The 15,027-nt window shown below is 39.3% G+C and overlaps 1 protein-coding gene across 1 annotated transcript in view; it reads left to right on the forward strand.

Annotated features, from left to right (window-relative positions):
* Nucleotides 1-15,027, forward strand: part of LOC124281156 (histone demethylase UTY-like) — a 136,313-nt gene that overhangs the window by 97,101 nt on the left and 24,185 nt on the right. The window contains 4 exon segments of the mRNA XM_046717186.1: nucleotides 589-643; nucleotides 5,412-5,484; nucleotides 5,486-5,538; nucleotides 14,622-14,748. Coding sequence (XP_046573142.1) covers nucleotides 589-643; nucleotides 5,412-5,484; nucleotides 5,486-5,538; nucleotides 14,622-14,748 — 308 coding nt within the window.

The raw sequence follows: 15,027 nt of genomic DNA on the forward strand, positions 1-15,027 counted from the left end.
TCGATGGGAAGAATTATTAACGAATATCAATTTAAAAATTGTGTCATTGATACAATCAAACAACAAGTATGATGAAAACTACTTTTGATTTACTTGCACAATATACTAAGCTATGTCTATATTTATGGGGGGGCGGTGGGGTAGCCTAGTGGTTAAAGTGTTCGATCGTCACGCTGGAGACATGGGTTCGATTCCCCATATGGGCACAATGTGTGAAGCCCATTTCTGGTGTCCCCCGCTGTGATATTGGTGTAATATTGCAAACAGTGGCATAAAACTAAACTCACTCACTCACTATATTTATCGGCTGCTTCTACATAACGTTCAGGAGGCTGTTTTGTTAGTAATCCAAACACAATGTGTGCAATGTGATTTCTTTCAGACATTTTTTGGCTTTCTTCCTGATTTTTCTCTCTGATATTTATTGTCCATCCAAACAATGCATATTGGCCCTAACTTTCATCCTTCTGACAGTGTCGGAAAAAACATTAATAATAAATAGTCAAGTTTCTTAACGATTTTTAGAACCAAGAAATTGTTTAAGTTCTCACATTGGACATTCCTGACATTCTTTTGGTCTCTTTTCAGCATTTCCGACTGGCACTAACAGATTCCAACGAATGCTCTCTGGAGAAAGTTGAAAGTAAGTATGGTAGAAGATTTTTTATTCATAACTTTGATTTCAATTTAAAACAATTCTGTTATAACTCTCTAAATTTTGAAAAGGAAATTAAGATGGAGATATTAATATCAAGCATAAGCTGTGAGGGCATAAATGTATAAATTTTCCTTTCAGTTTCCCATTATAATCAAGGGTCATTTATTGATTGGAAAGGTCAGGTGGTTATCTTACACTACAAGTAACATTATCTTTCAACAGTGGTAAATGTCAAAAACCACAACAGAAGGCCAGAACCCGATCTGGCTACAAAACCAAACCATCAAATTAATACTTTCGGCTGTTTGATAATGAAATTGACAAAAGAATTTGTCCGCCTCATAATCACTAGCAACAAACTTGACAAAAAGCCTTTGTTATTCAATAAACTGGTTATCTGATTTGATTTCAAATTCATGGTGGTAAAATTATTAATTGCCTGAACAATTGATTACTCACTCATCCTAATTGCTGATCCTCTTTTGTGCAGAAGAAAAAAATCCAGGATTCATTCATATAAATGACAGGTTTTTATATGAAACCTCTAATTATCTCCTTGCCCCTTATGATCTTTTAATAAAAAATATTTTAATAAAGGACTCTTATCTCTAAGAACTTGTAACTGTTCCTTGATAAAACAATGTATCAAGAGGTTTTTTATTAATCATTTTTTTTCACACAAATTAATTTTTTGGTTCTTCATTTTCGGATCCTCTTTTGGATAAATTTATTTGTTATGGCCTTGGTCTGTGAATTAAGTATTGCTGCTATAAAAATGTCAAGCGGGCTTTTCTGATATTGGAAACTATTGTTCATTTGGAAAACCTGAAAAGCATTGTGCTTCAGGGCTGCTGTAGAAAAACCATGGGAGATGTATCGGGTATATGGTTGGGCTGGTTGGATAGACAGGTTGATGAGCAGATGGATGGACAGAAGAAATAAGTCTAAGACAGGTGCTAGGCATGTGTTTGATTTGACTTGGGGAGGAAATTGATAGTTTTGGTAGTGTTGATTTATAATGTACTGGGAGAACGTGAGTATTGTTATTATTCACTGGGCTATTATTCACTGGGTTATTATTCACTGGTACATTTTACATGATTTATTGGTCACTGACTTGTGAGGTTGATGTAGTGGGTATTTAGCCTGTTTTGTCCATCCACTGATTTGGGCTGACCTGGGTCCTGTCCTTGGACCTGGGGTATTATTGGGCGGTTTTTGTAATCCTTTAATTATTGGCTGGCGATGGCACTTGGTGCTGTGATTGTGGACATGTTGTTTGAAGTTTGGGGTTTGAAGATTTGGAATAATGCTTGTGGAAAATACACTGCATTTCCATCCAATAGGTGGCCGGAACAGATGTGTTGTGCATGATGGGAGTGGAACGAGACTCGGCTGTTGTTGGGGAGAGATATTTTCGTGTGGTTTAGCAGTGGGAGGAAGTGGTCATGTAGATGTAGGTGTTGATGTTGGTGTTGATGTTTACGTCTAGAGCTGAGTTGATGAGATGAAGCTACAGATTTTATTTTGCTGTTGATGTTGATATTGATGTTAAGGGTAGATGCTGATGATAATGTGGATTTAGATGTTGACATGGATGTTGATTTTGAGAGTATACGGCAGCCATGGCAGTAGTATTGGACGGTGGTTGTGTAGTAGTCGGTGGTTGTGTAGTAGTCGGTGGTTGTGTAGTAGTTAATATTAAAGGAGTAGTCAAATGTAAACAGGAGCCTGGTGGAGATAAGATAATTAAAGTACTGTCGGAAATAGAAAAAAAACTGTATTTTCTCATTTATCTCTACAATTTATATAGTTCATATGTACAAGTGTGAAATATCTGTTAAACTAAGTTCGGCCTAACTACAGTCTCAGTGGTTGGGACATAGGAAACGTAGAAAAAGGACTTTACTGAGGAGAGATTAGTGCAGAAACGAGTAATGCATTTTGTTTCTAAGTCGAAGCGATTTATTTGGAACAGACCATGGCTTTGTGCAAATTAGTGTGTGACGATATTGTATTACAAAGGACACTTTTTTAAATGCCCAATTTGAAATTAGATGTAGCTTCATTATAAACGATAGCTGGCGTAAAAAATAATAACTTTCATGCTGAAACTATTAAGGATGTAGCTACCATGCAGTCTCACTGTCACTATAAAAAGAAACATATAGGAGGGATCATCTCATAAGCAAAACCTGGACGGGTGTCGAAGACGTTGGGGTCGGGCTGGGGGATAGAGATATCAGCTAAGATAAGATAATCCTTTAGGGCAATTATACTGGGGAAGTACATGGAATGTCATAACAATTTACAAATAATATCCAGTCCTGTCAATCTTCGCAATTGGGTGGTCATGCCACATATATATTTTGAGACATTAATATACTGCGTTTCTATGGTTATCAGGTATCATACTCTTTTTACATATCTCAGCATACACTTTATGAAAGAAAGACACGTAAGATGTTAATCAATAGATGAGGCATAGTCAACACACATGGAAAAGCACAAAATATCTTTGAGATGACCCCTTGTGCCTGTAGGCAGCACATGCATTTCATGCCAGGTGAGTCGACAGTCTGTTGTCATGCCTGGCTGAGCGACCTAATTGCCATCTATAGTCTGATCTATTGTTTTCAGCAGTTATTCATATTTTTTCTAAGTTTGCCCGAAGTTACAAGTAAACATGCTTTTCTGGATATCCTATTACGCGTCCCACTGAACGCCCAGTTAGGCCGATGTGGGTTATTTCGACATATGCTGTTTGCAGTTGTGTAAATTTTAGGGATAGAGAGTAACAGCCTCAAAACAGTTTCTTTTCTATTTCCGACAGTACTTTAATACTGGTATTTTGTGTGGTATTGTGTAATAGTTTCATAGTTGGCGGACCCATGAAGATCTGGGGTAGAATAGGTCTTAAGCAACCCATGTGCTTGCCATAAAAAGGCAACTATGCTTGTCGTAAGAGGCGACTAACGAGATCGGGTGGTCAGTTTCGCTGACTTGGTTGACACAATTGCGCAGATCGAAGCTCATGCTGTTGATCACTGGATTGTCTGGTCCAGACTCGATTATTTACAGACCGCCACCATGTAGCTGGGATATTGCTGAGTGCGGCGTAAAACTAAACTCACTCACTCACTCACTCACTCACTCATAGTTGATGAGTCAGTGAGTGTAGTTTTACGCCACTTTTTGCAATATTACAGCAATATCACGGCAGGGAACACCAGAAATGGGCTTCACACATCGTACCCATGTGGAGAATTGAATCCAGATCTTTGGCGTAACGAGTGAACTTTAACCACTAGCCAACCCTCCGCCCCCCTATAGTTGTACAGGCAGTATAAATCGTGTTCTATAAGTACCTTGCAACCATAACTTGTTGAAAGTGTGGCATGGGACTCCTTAAGTTCCACCATGTGTGGTTATAAACATATAAATTGGTAGACTATTAATTTAGTAATTAAAGATTTTTGTTAAATTGTTAGATTTATCTTCATTTTATAAAATTAATCCTCAGCTCTAAATAAGCATCAGTGAACTTTATTACTTCAAACAGTGTTTAGTTATGTCTCCTTTTAGTGGATAACCTTGTGATGAAGGACCCAATCCTATCCTGAGATGATAGGTACTATACCCTCTAAGCCCTACCCAGATGAAGCAGGTGTTTCTGAGAAACATTGATGAATACAGAGAGGATGGGCCAGGCAGCCACTTGTGAAGTGCTGGAGACTGCTGACATTAGACCATCCTCAATGGAGGAAGAGATGGTGGAAAATAGTTCCCTTTGATCACAACAAAATTCAGAAGTAATGTCCCTTAGCTATGAGTTTTTCTGTAAACTTATCGAAGACATATTCACTTTGATTCAGGAGTGGTGTGGGTTGGGACTTTATAACATTTGCTTTTATAAAAGTACGGGCTGCGTTACCTCTGTATCTAGGGGTTTGTTGAATATTAGGCCTTTTTGTGTGGAAAGAAAACACTTTTATTAGCTGTTTTTGGATTGTATTGTGCGTTTTACACATTCATAGTGAACAGCATGATAGCTTTTGTTAAATAATTGTTCAGATCTAATCGGGACATTCCTGGTTGTACTTGTTTGAAGTTTATTATTTGAGAGGGAAATTGCTTTGCTTGGTTCAGAGTTACTCCCCTTGATTTTGTTGGGTTTTTGTGCATAATTGTTTCCTTTTTCCAAAATGTGTTTTCATGTAACCTTGTACCAATGTGATACTTTGTACCGTCATGGAACTTAGTACCATTTGGAGATCTTGTATAGTAACAAGATCTGTAATCATCAGGAGATGTAATACCATCGTAATACCGTCAACCGTCAGACCTTGTACCAGTGTTATGAAAACCAGTGCCATTATGTGAACTCTTACTATCATGAGACTTCGTGCCATCACAAGGTCTTGTACGTTCATGGGTACCATCATGGGTTCTCGTATCACCAGGAACAATTAGTGCCATCATGTGACCTCTTACTATCATCAGACCTTGTAACATCACGAGGTATTGTACCATCATGAGGTCTAGTCCCATCGTGGGGTCTCGTATCACCATGAAAAAACCAGTGCCATCATGTGACCAGTTACTTTCATGAGACCTAGTACTGGCATGATACCCAATACAATCATTAAACCTGATACAATCTAGTATGTACCATCTTGAGTGTCCATGACAACCAGTTCTTCAATGTGTTTATTCCTACTGTTGTATGAATTGCTTCTTCGCTTCTTTCCAGTTCGCCTACACATTGCACACTTGCTGGAGGTACAGGGGAAGGTGAATCAAGCGAAGGAATCCTATGAACAGTTCACAGCTCGAGGACATCAAGAGCACTGTGAAAGCCACAGCTTTAAGACAGCTAGGTAGGTCTTGAAAACGTTTTGTAGTGCAGCATGTGTTAGGGTGTTCTTAATGACAGGTCATGTGTTTAACAGGTCATTCCATGGGTCTGTTGACCTGCGCAGCTATCAGAGATTATGTAGACAATTGCAATTGGAGTGTCAAATTGATATATTGATGAGGGTAGTTGATAAACTCTGGCAGATAACACAAATCAATGCCATGATTATCCCTGTGTCAGCAGGAAGAGCTGGATAGAGTTGTGGTTAAAGTGTTCATTTGTCGCACTGAAGACCAGGGTTTGATTCCCTACATGGGTACAGTGTGTGAAACCCAATTCTGGTGTCCCGCGCTACTCCACTCCACTCCGTTTCTCTCCACTCCCGCTCTACTCCCTCTCCTGCTCCCACTTCGCTCCATTCCTTTCAACTCGGGGCGGTGGGGTAACCTAGTGGTTAAGGTGTTCGCTCGTCACGCCGAAGACCCGAGATCGATTCCCCACATGGGTACAATGTGTTAAGCCCATTTCTGGGATGAAAAATATGTTGTTGGGCACTGCTTTTTGTTATATACATGGTTAGTGAGGGGACACAATTCTGCATGGATTTGTGAAAACAAGAAGTGAGTGGCGTATTCACAATCTGAGACTGACTGAGTTTGGTTTTACGCCGCTTTTAGCAATATTCCAGTAATATCACGGCAGGGGGCCACCACAATCTGTGAAACATGATGGGCAGATTGTGTTAAGTCTTAGGATGAGTGTGCTAATGGTAATTTAAAACTTTCTTTCATTACAATAGTAGATATAACATATTATTGGTGACAATTTTAACATCGTTTATCACTGATAGTTTCTCCCATTGACGATATTCCTGATTATCTGTCGTTTTCGTCAGCTCTTCTTGCAAGGAAGAGTGGACCTATGGCAGTTAGTCCTTTAGTCTTGAGACTGGTGAATGTTTGTAGTGACGAGTTGTTGTTGATTATTCTGCCATTTTTCTTTTCGTCTCAAGTGAACACGGACAAGTTTTTTCAATGATAACATCCACAAAATAATTTCTAAAAAAAGCAAAATCTTTAACTTTTGTTTCAGAAAATATATCCAAAAATGTGTTAATCATGCTTATGGAGAATATGTCAGAAACCTAAGAAACCTTGTTATTGTTGCTTTGTTATGACTGAGCGTTTTGCCAAGCTCAAGGTTGACATGATCAAAATGATACTGCTTGTGTGACAAATAACTTCATAATGGTAATGGCTGCAGCCTTGAGATGATTACAGTGATAGTGGGTTTACATAGACTGTTTTCCCCAGTTCTCATGTTAGGGGTTGTGTCAAAAGTCAACGCATTACTTTCTGTCTACTTTCTGTCGTAGTCTAAAGCAACAATGTTTTGTTTCCCTCCCTTATTGGTTATCAAGTGGAACATGTGTCAGAGATTTATTATCTTGATCAATGTTGAATAAATAGAGGATATTATATGAGTGCCCATGCCATACTATGTTTACGACCTATATGTTGTTGTTTCCCGAGCGAGAGCGAAGGATATAATGATATTTAGGCACGAGTGTAAACATAGTATGATATGGGCATGAATATAATATTCTGTTTATTACCAAAGTCGTCAAATTGAGGAAAATAAACCCAAATCTACTTTAAACATTGGCGGGCTATCCGCCGTCGCCGCATGTAAAATGCAACGTCAGAGAAGAAACGTGACGTCAAAGCATTGCAAGTGATATTTTGCCCTAGGGCATCGTTCGAAAAATATTAACCCCGATATTTTCATCCTCATAGGTAATAAATAAGGGCATCCTTACTTTTAGACAAAGTCTCAGTTTCGCATGAGATTGTAACTGTTTGTTGGGGGAGTGTGTGGTGTGTGTGTGTGGTGTGTGGTGGTGTGTGTGTGTGTGTGTGTGTGTGTGTGTTTGTTTGTGTTTGAAATTAAAGGAGACTCCATTTGGTTGGGGAGGGGAGGCATGGTGTTTCCTTGGACAGTCTATTCCAAGCCTATTGGACAGTTTTCCAGTGGCCACCACTTAAAACATTCCATCAGTGTGGTGGGGTAGCCTAATGGGTAAAGCGTCTGCTCTTCACCCTGAAGACCCAGGTTTCATTCCCACATGGCTCTTTCTATTTTTGTCTGTTTCTCCGGTTGCTGTATATGGGGATTTGTGTCCATTCTCGACATTTGTGGGGTAGCCTAGTGGTTAAAGCTTTCATTCATCATGCCAAGGCGAGGATTCAATTCCCCACATGGGTACTATGTTTGGCCCATTTTTGGTGTCCCCTGCTGTGATATTGCTGGAATATTGCTAAAAGTGGCATAAAACCAAACACACTCACTCACTCTACATTTGTGTATAATGGACACACATTTATATGTTTTTCAATTATTTGCAAGCTGTCTTGTCACAGGTAGACACTGGCAGCTCACTGCCATATAAAAACCCAATCACACATATAGTCCAAGCCATCAAGTGATCAGAATCATATTGTCCATAAGATTAAAAAGGAAGTATTGTGTACTTGCGATATTCAGTTATGACAGACTAGTTTCAGCTGACATGACTAGGGATTGGGATAGAGAACTCTGACAATGGGCCATTTTCAGGATTATTAGCCATTGTCTGAATTTGGAATGGGCCCAAATCTTGTATCAATAGTAAAGTTCAAGATCTTAATGGGCCATTTTCTATTCTAATGTGCAAAATGTCCCATGGCCCCTGCCTTTCCCAATCCCTGCATGACATCTCCATTTTATCCGAGACACTTCCTTTTCTGGGCGGGCAGTTTGGAAGAATTGACATGACGCAGGTAAAAAATATCCGTGACTAAATATTAAGTCAGGTTTATAAATAATGCAGTGTTCTTTTCTTATGGTTGTCTGAAATACTATCATATTACAGTGACCATTGTGTTCCTTCCACAGCCGTAACGACACCAGTCGGTTGGTAGTGCCAGAGCGATATCACTTCCTAATATCACTTCCTGGTACAGGTCAGCTTGGCCTGGGTGAGATAAACATGTTTATCCTGCTGTGTTATAAGTATGAGATAAACAAGGGATTGTCAGTGTCATGTCAACTCGCCTAGTCACAGAAATGTCATGTAATTACTGGAGGAATATTGTGGCCTGGAAACCAACTCCGATGTTTTCCGTGGGAGTGGAGCGTTGTTTGTAGGCTGTTGTATTCACTTCATACAGTAGTCACATGATGTTTGTAGGTATTCGTAGCTGTAATTTGTATTCATGTGACATAATTATGAGATCAAGTATAGTGGGATTTGGGATTTTTAGGACTGTCTAGAAATCATGAATGTTTTTTCTGCTCTTTTGAATTATGTGAATATGATCTGTGTTAGGTTAGGAACTGACCTGGTCTTTGTGTTTCAGGTTTAACTTTCATTTTTGCTATTTTCTTTTCACATTTACATTTTTTGTCTAACAGGGGCTCCTTTCACGAAGCAACCTTTACTAAGGTTAATCTTAACTCCCATTCTGTAGCATTGTACTAAGGTTACCTTAGTGACTTATGATCACCTTAGCGCTTTGTGAAAGGAGGCCCAGGTCGTAAATTTGGCCCCATTTTGATCCTCAATAACCTCAGAAGTGAAACTATTTTATTTGTGCTTGGTTTGCTTCAATAATCATCATTCATTTTGTACAAGTACAGAATGGTCAAGGAGCTATGTAAAGAATTCCCTTTGGCAGTACTGTTGCTTAGTTACAATGTGTATGTAAGCCAATAGATGAAAGCAAAACCTTGAACTGCAGAATATGGGCATGGTATAATCACTCTAGAAGCCCTACGTGATGTAGTCAGCCTCATAGCTGCCCCCAATCTCATTTGAATGCTCAGTGACATGTAGGGCTGCTTCTGGGGCTGGCTATCGACATAAATCACAGAGATTGATAACTGTTAACCGAGTATCGATCAATTATCAATAAATGGTATTAACAGCAAAAATGACCCTCAAAGTCTGACAAAAATCAACCCATTTCACATCATTGGTGAGTGGTGATAAGTTTTATGCTTGGAGTACTAACACACACTGCCTTGAACATAATTTAGAAACAGACATTATACAAGGACTTAACTTACAGCATTACTGAAAATCAAGAGGCTTGTTGATGTACAATATTATTAAGCACAAAATTTTCATATCAATACTATTCGTCCCCATCGATGATATTTCTGATAATTATCGGCTCAGCCAGCCCTAGCTGCAATGACTCTGCAATGACACTGTGAGGCGAACAAGTTACACATCACAAATACTGGGCACTGAATACCGTATTTCCTCTTATAAGCATTGAGTTTCCAATAAGCGCCAGGGGTAAAGCAGCGGGTCTCTAATAAGCATTGGGTCTCTAATAAGCACTGGGTACATTTTTCGATAAATGAATTCTCCCTTGGTTGGCATGGTCCCTAACTTTGATGTAACGCTCACTAACAATTATTTATGGTACAGCCAGTAAGCACAATAAGCGTCGGGTCTCCAATAAGCGCTGGGCCTCAAATAAATGCCAGGTCTGGAAGTGCCAGGGTGCTTATTAGAGGAATACGATACAAATTTTGGTTAGTGAATACAATAACAAGTCATCAGCTGATGTTTTATTCAGTATATTTAGTGAAACAATAACAAAATACAGTCTGTGACATGTTTTGACCATATTGACAGTGTACCACGACAATGACCAGTGACCACTTACTGTCAAATTAAATATTTGAGAGTGTTGACTCTTATCCTGCCTGTGGATATGTTCCAGTTAACAGACCGCTGCCATATAGCTGGAATATCGTTTAGTGCGGCGTAAAACTAAACTCACTCACTCACTCCATTTAACATATCTCGCTTCGATAAAACACTCAAATACAAGTGAAACACTCCTTTTTAAAAATCATGACTAAAACATTTTAGTGATCGTGAATATTGAATTGAATTCATAAAAGTATTTGGTTTGATTCACCAAATACACAAGTCAATCGTAACAGCCCTTATTACAAGTAGTGGGAAAGATACCGTATTTCCTCTAGTAAGGGCTGTGGGTAAACCAGCAGGTTAAGATATAATTAATTAGTTCCAATAAGCGCAATAAACGCCAGACCTCTATTAAACGCCAAGCCTGGAAGACTGTAGAACAACTAAGCGCCCAGGTGCTTATTAGAGTAAATACAGTACATGACTTAAATATTTCACCATCACTGTCAAAAGTAGTACTTTCCTTGAGTTAATTTGAGATGGTTTCATGGTTTAGTATTGAGGGTAGAGTGTGATAAGTTCAGATAACCCCAGTATTCCACAAGGAATACTATTCCTCCAGGACATCCTCACTGCTTTGCCCTAGTTGTTGGCTGATTGACCTGATTCTGAATGCATATAGGTCAAAGCGACCTAATTTCATTCTGTCGAGGAAATATTGATCAGAGAGCAACAATATGAGCTGATTGATTGATGGGAGACTTTTGGCGATCACAAAATGGCTAGACCTGTGAAACTGGGTCAGTATGACCTCATTCTTTCCCTGTGTTGTATCTGAGAAGGTGTTGATGGGATACTGTTGTGTTGTTTATTCACGGACATCTTTGAAGGTGAGTTGTTTCTGTGTTTCCCTCTGTGGCAACATATACTTGTATGAAACACTTGTATCCTGATGCAGTCTGAATCCTGGGAAATGAATGAAAAGTAAATACAGGCCATCATTATTTGATTTGATTACTCTGTCTCCTATTGCTGAAAATCTGGGTTCAAATTGGTCTTCAGAGCCAATATGGTTGGTAGGTAGCAATCCATTCTTGTGGTATGACGTTTCAGTAGCTGGGACATTTTGTGGTGGTTGTTTTCTGTTTACATGTAGCCTCTGAATTAGTTGACACCATTTCATAGAAATAATTTAGAGGGTGGTGAGGTAGCCTAGTGGTTAAAGTGTTCACTCATCACGCCTCAGACCCTGGTTCGAGTACAGTGTGTGAAGCCCATTTTTGGTGTCCCCTGCCGTGATATTGCTGGAATATTGATAAAAGCGGCGTAAAACTCATCCACTCACTATAAATAATTGGACAAGAGATTAAAGCGTTCGCTCGCTATGCCGAAGATCCAGGTTCGATTCCCCACATGGGTACAATGTGTGAAGCTCATTTCTGGTGTCCCCTGCCATGATATTGCTGGAATTTTGCTAAAAGCGGCGTAAACCAAACTCACGCACTCATTCACAAGTTTCAGACAAAGTAAATGTATGCAAAAATAAAAAAATGTTTGAAAATAATCCCGTTTTATCAGTGATGATGTACAGAATTGAATTGTGAAATTGCATGTTGGTACCATTGTTTATATTACATAGATGTCACCGATATAACAGCATGGTCATTTTGACCTACTTGTCTGTAGGGATCTGGGTCAGTTGTTGATTAAACCTCAAGGATTAGATATATGCCACAGACACAGACTCTGTCTCTTTCTTTTTACCACAGGTAGGATTTCATTCTTTCCGGGTTGGGAAGCCCCAAGATTGTTTTGATGCTGCTGCTGTGTCAGTTGCCAGTAAATTTGGTCAATGTAGGTGCAGATAGTTCGTGAGATTTCGTGTTTGTGAAAATTGTTTATATTTCTGTTCATTAGGATGTATTGTGTACCCTAGCTTTAGAGTTTTTGTTCCCTTTTGAAAGGTGACTGACTGCATTTTAATCTGTGGTAAAGTCAGCCTGTTGTTTGCTTGAGTGTGTCTAGACAATATTCACAGTGTAGTAGAATTACATGCACACCTGTTATAAAAACTGTGGCCTGTATAACAGGGCCATGACGGGTCTGGTACACTTACGTGATATAACGTCCGTAATAACCTGTGTTTCCTACTGAAGCTGGTGCAGTGAGTCTGACCCCACCAGGCTGTCAATCAGTAGTCATGTGACCTTGCCTAGAGCCAGGTGAAGAAATTGGGACCTACTTGTTACTTGTGATCTGGTATTGATCTGGGTCTGATCACGACAGTGTGGGGAGATGGGTGGGATAGGTCAGTCAGCTATATAGGCTGGCTACTTGGGATGTAGGTGACAATGGTAGTCGGTGCTTGGAGCATGTTAACAGCTCTTCACCAAAGACAGGCTGAAGATTAGGAATTGGGTTGCGTGATGCTGGTATGGCTGAGGAATGACGAGTAGTGACAGAGGAAGGTCCGAGGTAGGCAGGACATCGGATTAATGTGTGATTTTACATTTGTGTTCAGTCAACTGAAACGTATGGGAGTGAATAAGTGTAATATTGTTTTTTATGGGATTTTTATTTGTGTTCACATTTATACACATAATTGGTAGGTTTTGTGTTACTGAGATACTGATGTGGTTGTGAAATTTTTGATGCTTTCATGTTGAGTATATTTTTTTACTTTTTGTTGTAATTATTTGCTTTGTTTCTTTATGAAGATTTCATTTTTTCTGATTTTTTTCATGGTTGTTGAGGGGAGAGGAAGCAGTGGCAATGTTTTTTCAGATCAATATTTTGTTTGTCCGGGGCATATTTGAATAGACCGACCAAGTAATTATTATCTTTTGATGTAATAGCACTATCAGACGGTTTCCTTTATTATGGTTCAGCTTCTTTTTGATACTAAGCTGATTGTGTGATGTGTACTGTTATGGCTGGTGGTGTTCTCAGTCAAGGTTTGACAGGTACAGGCTGTCTTTTGGCTACTTAGGCTTTTTATGTGAACACTCTTTAACAATCGTGTGATGAATTTTTATGGTCTTTGAATGATACATAGAAGTGGCACTAATGAAAATTGAAAATTTGTTGATGTTGGCTTCATTAATATAAGGAACACAATATTTCAGTGTATATTCTTACTCTTCAAGTGTAGGTTTGTTTTCCCATAAGGGGTGGTGGGGTAGCCTAGTGGTTAAAGTGTTCACTTGTCACGCTGAAGACCTGGGTTTGATTCCCTGCATGAGTACAATGTGTGAAGCCCATTTCTGATGTTGGTGCCGTGATATTGCTGGAATATTGCTAAAAGCGTCGTAAAACCCAATTCACTCACTCACTTACTCCTCCAAAATATTGGTTCCATATAATATAAAGTTTCCATCCATAAATGTTCCCCCTTTGAATTCTTTTGTCTACAGCTGCGAGAATTTGAGATTTATATACAAAGTGTCATTTAATCAATGTGAACATAATGTCACAATCTTATTACTTTTATGGATGGTTTTAGTAAACTTAAAGGCTACTAGCCAAGAAGATGCAGTGTCAGCCAGGAGAGTTTAAGGACAATGGTTTGAGCCCCTGGTTTTGTCTTACCAAAAGATGGTACTTTGGCAGAAAGGATAAAACAAGGCCTGGTCGGCATGGAGTAACAATTTGAAAGAAAGGATAAAACAAGGCCTGGGCATGGAGTAACAATTTGCATGGAGTAACAATTTGACAGAAAGGATAAAACAAGGATTTGACTGCATGGAGTAACAATTTGACAGAAAGGATAAAACAAGGATTTGACGGCATGGAGTAACAATTGACAGAAAGGATAAAACAAGGCCTGGTCGGCATGGAGTAGCAATTTGACAGAAAGGATAAAAGAAGGATTTGGCGGCATGGAGTAACAATTGACAGAAAGGATGAAACAAGGACTGGATGGCATGGAGTAGCAATTAGGCAGAAAGGATAAACAAAGACTTGACGGCATGGAGTAACAATTAGGCAGAAAGGATAAAACAAAGACTGGACTGCATGGAGTAACAATTTGTAATTTTGTAATACATACCTGCACATTACTATATAAGAACAGTAATTATGAATGTCATTAAACCCCATATCAGCTCACCTCGTCTCATTGCACATGGTACCCTTGATGATCCATTTTTTTCAGCAACCCATGATTGTCATATAAGGCGAGTAACTGGATCGGTTGATCAGACTCGTGAACTTGGTTCACACGGGTCATCATAAAGCAATGACATAGGTTGATGCTCAGGAAGTGAATCACTGGATTGCCTGATCTGGACTTGATTATTTACAGACCTATGCCATATAGCTGGATTATTGCTGAGTGCAGTGTTTAAACAAAATTGTACATGACTTTAGACTGATGTTACAGAATTGCTTGTTGACAGGTTGGCTGTACCACACCCAGGAACAGTTTGGGGACAAGCAGACCCGCGAGACTCGTGCCATCCACTACCTACAGAAATCCAATGAGTTAGACCCCAGTAATGGACAGACTTGGTACCTTCTTGGAAGGTGAGTATCAAATACTGAACGGTAGGATTGGGGGTGGTGGTGTAGCCTTGTGTTTAAAGCCGTTGCTCGTCACACCGAAGATCCAGGTTCAATTTCCCTAATGGGTACAATGTGTGAAGCCCATTTCTGTTTTTCATCCGCCGTGATGTTGCTTGAATATTGCTAAAAGTGGCGTAAAACCATACTCTCTCAGGCAGTCATTCACAGACCGTCATTCAACAAGAGAAATATTTTCTTGAACGATTCTACAGATCGATGCTCATGCTGTTGATCACTAGA

The sequence above is a fragment of the Haliotis rubra genome, unplaced genomic scaffold (genome assembly GCF_003918875.1).
Source record: "Haliotis rubra isolate DU_JTF1 unplaced genomic scaffold, ASM391887v1 Scf28, whole genome shotgun sequence".
Taxonomy (NCBI): domain Eukaryota; kingdom Metazoa; phylum Mollusca; class Gastropoda; order Lepetellida; family Haliotidae; genus Haliotis; species Haliotis rubra.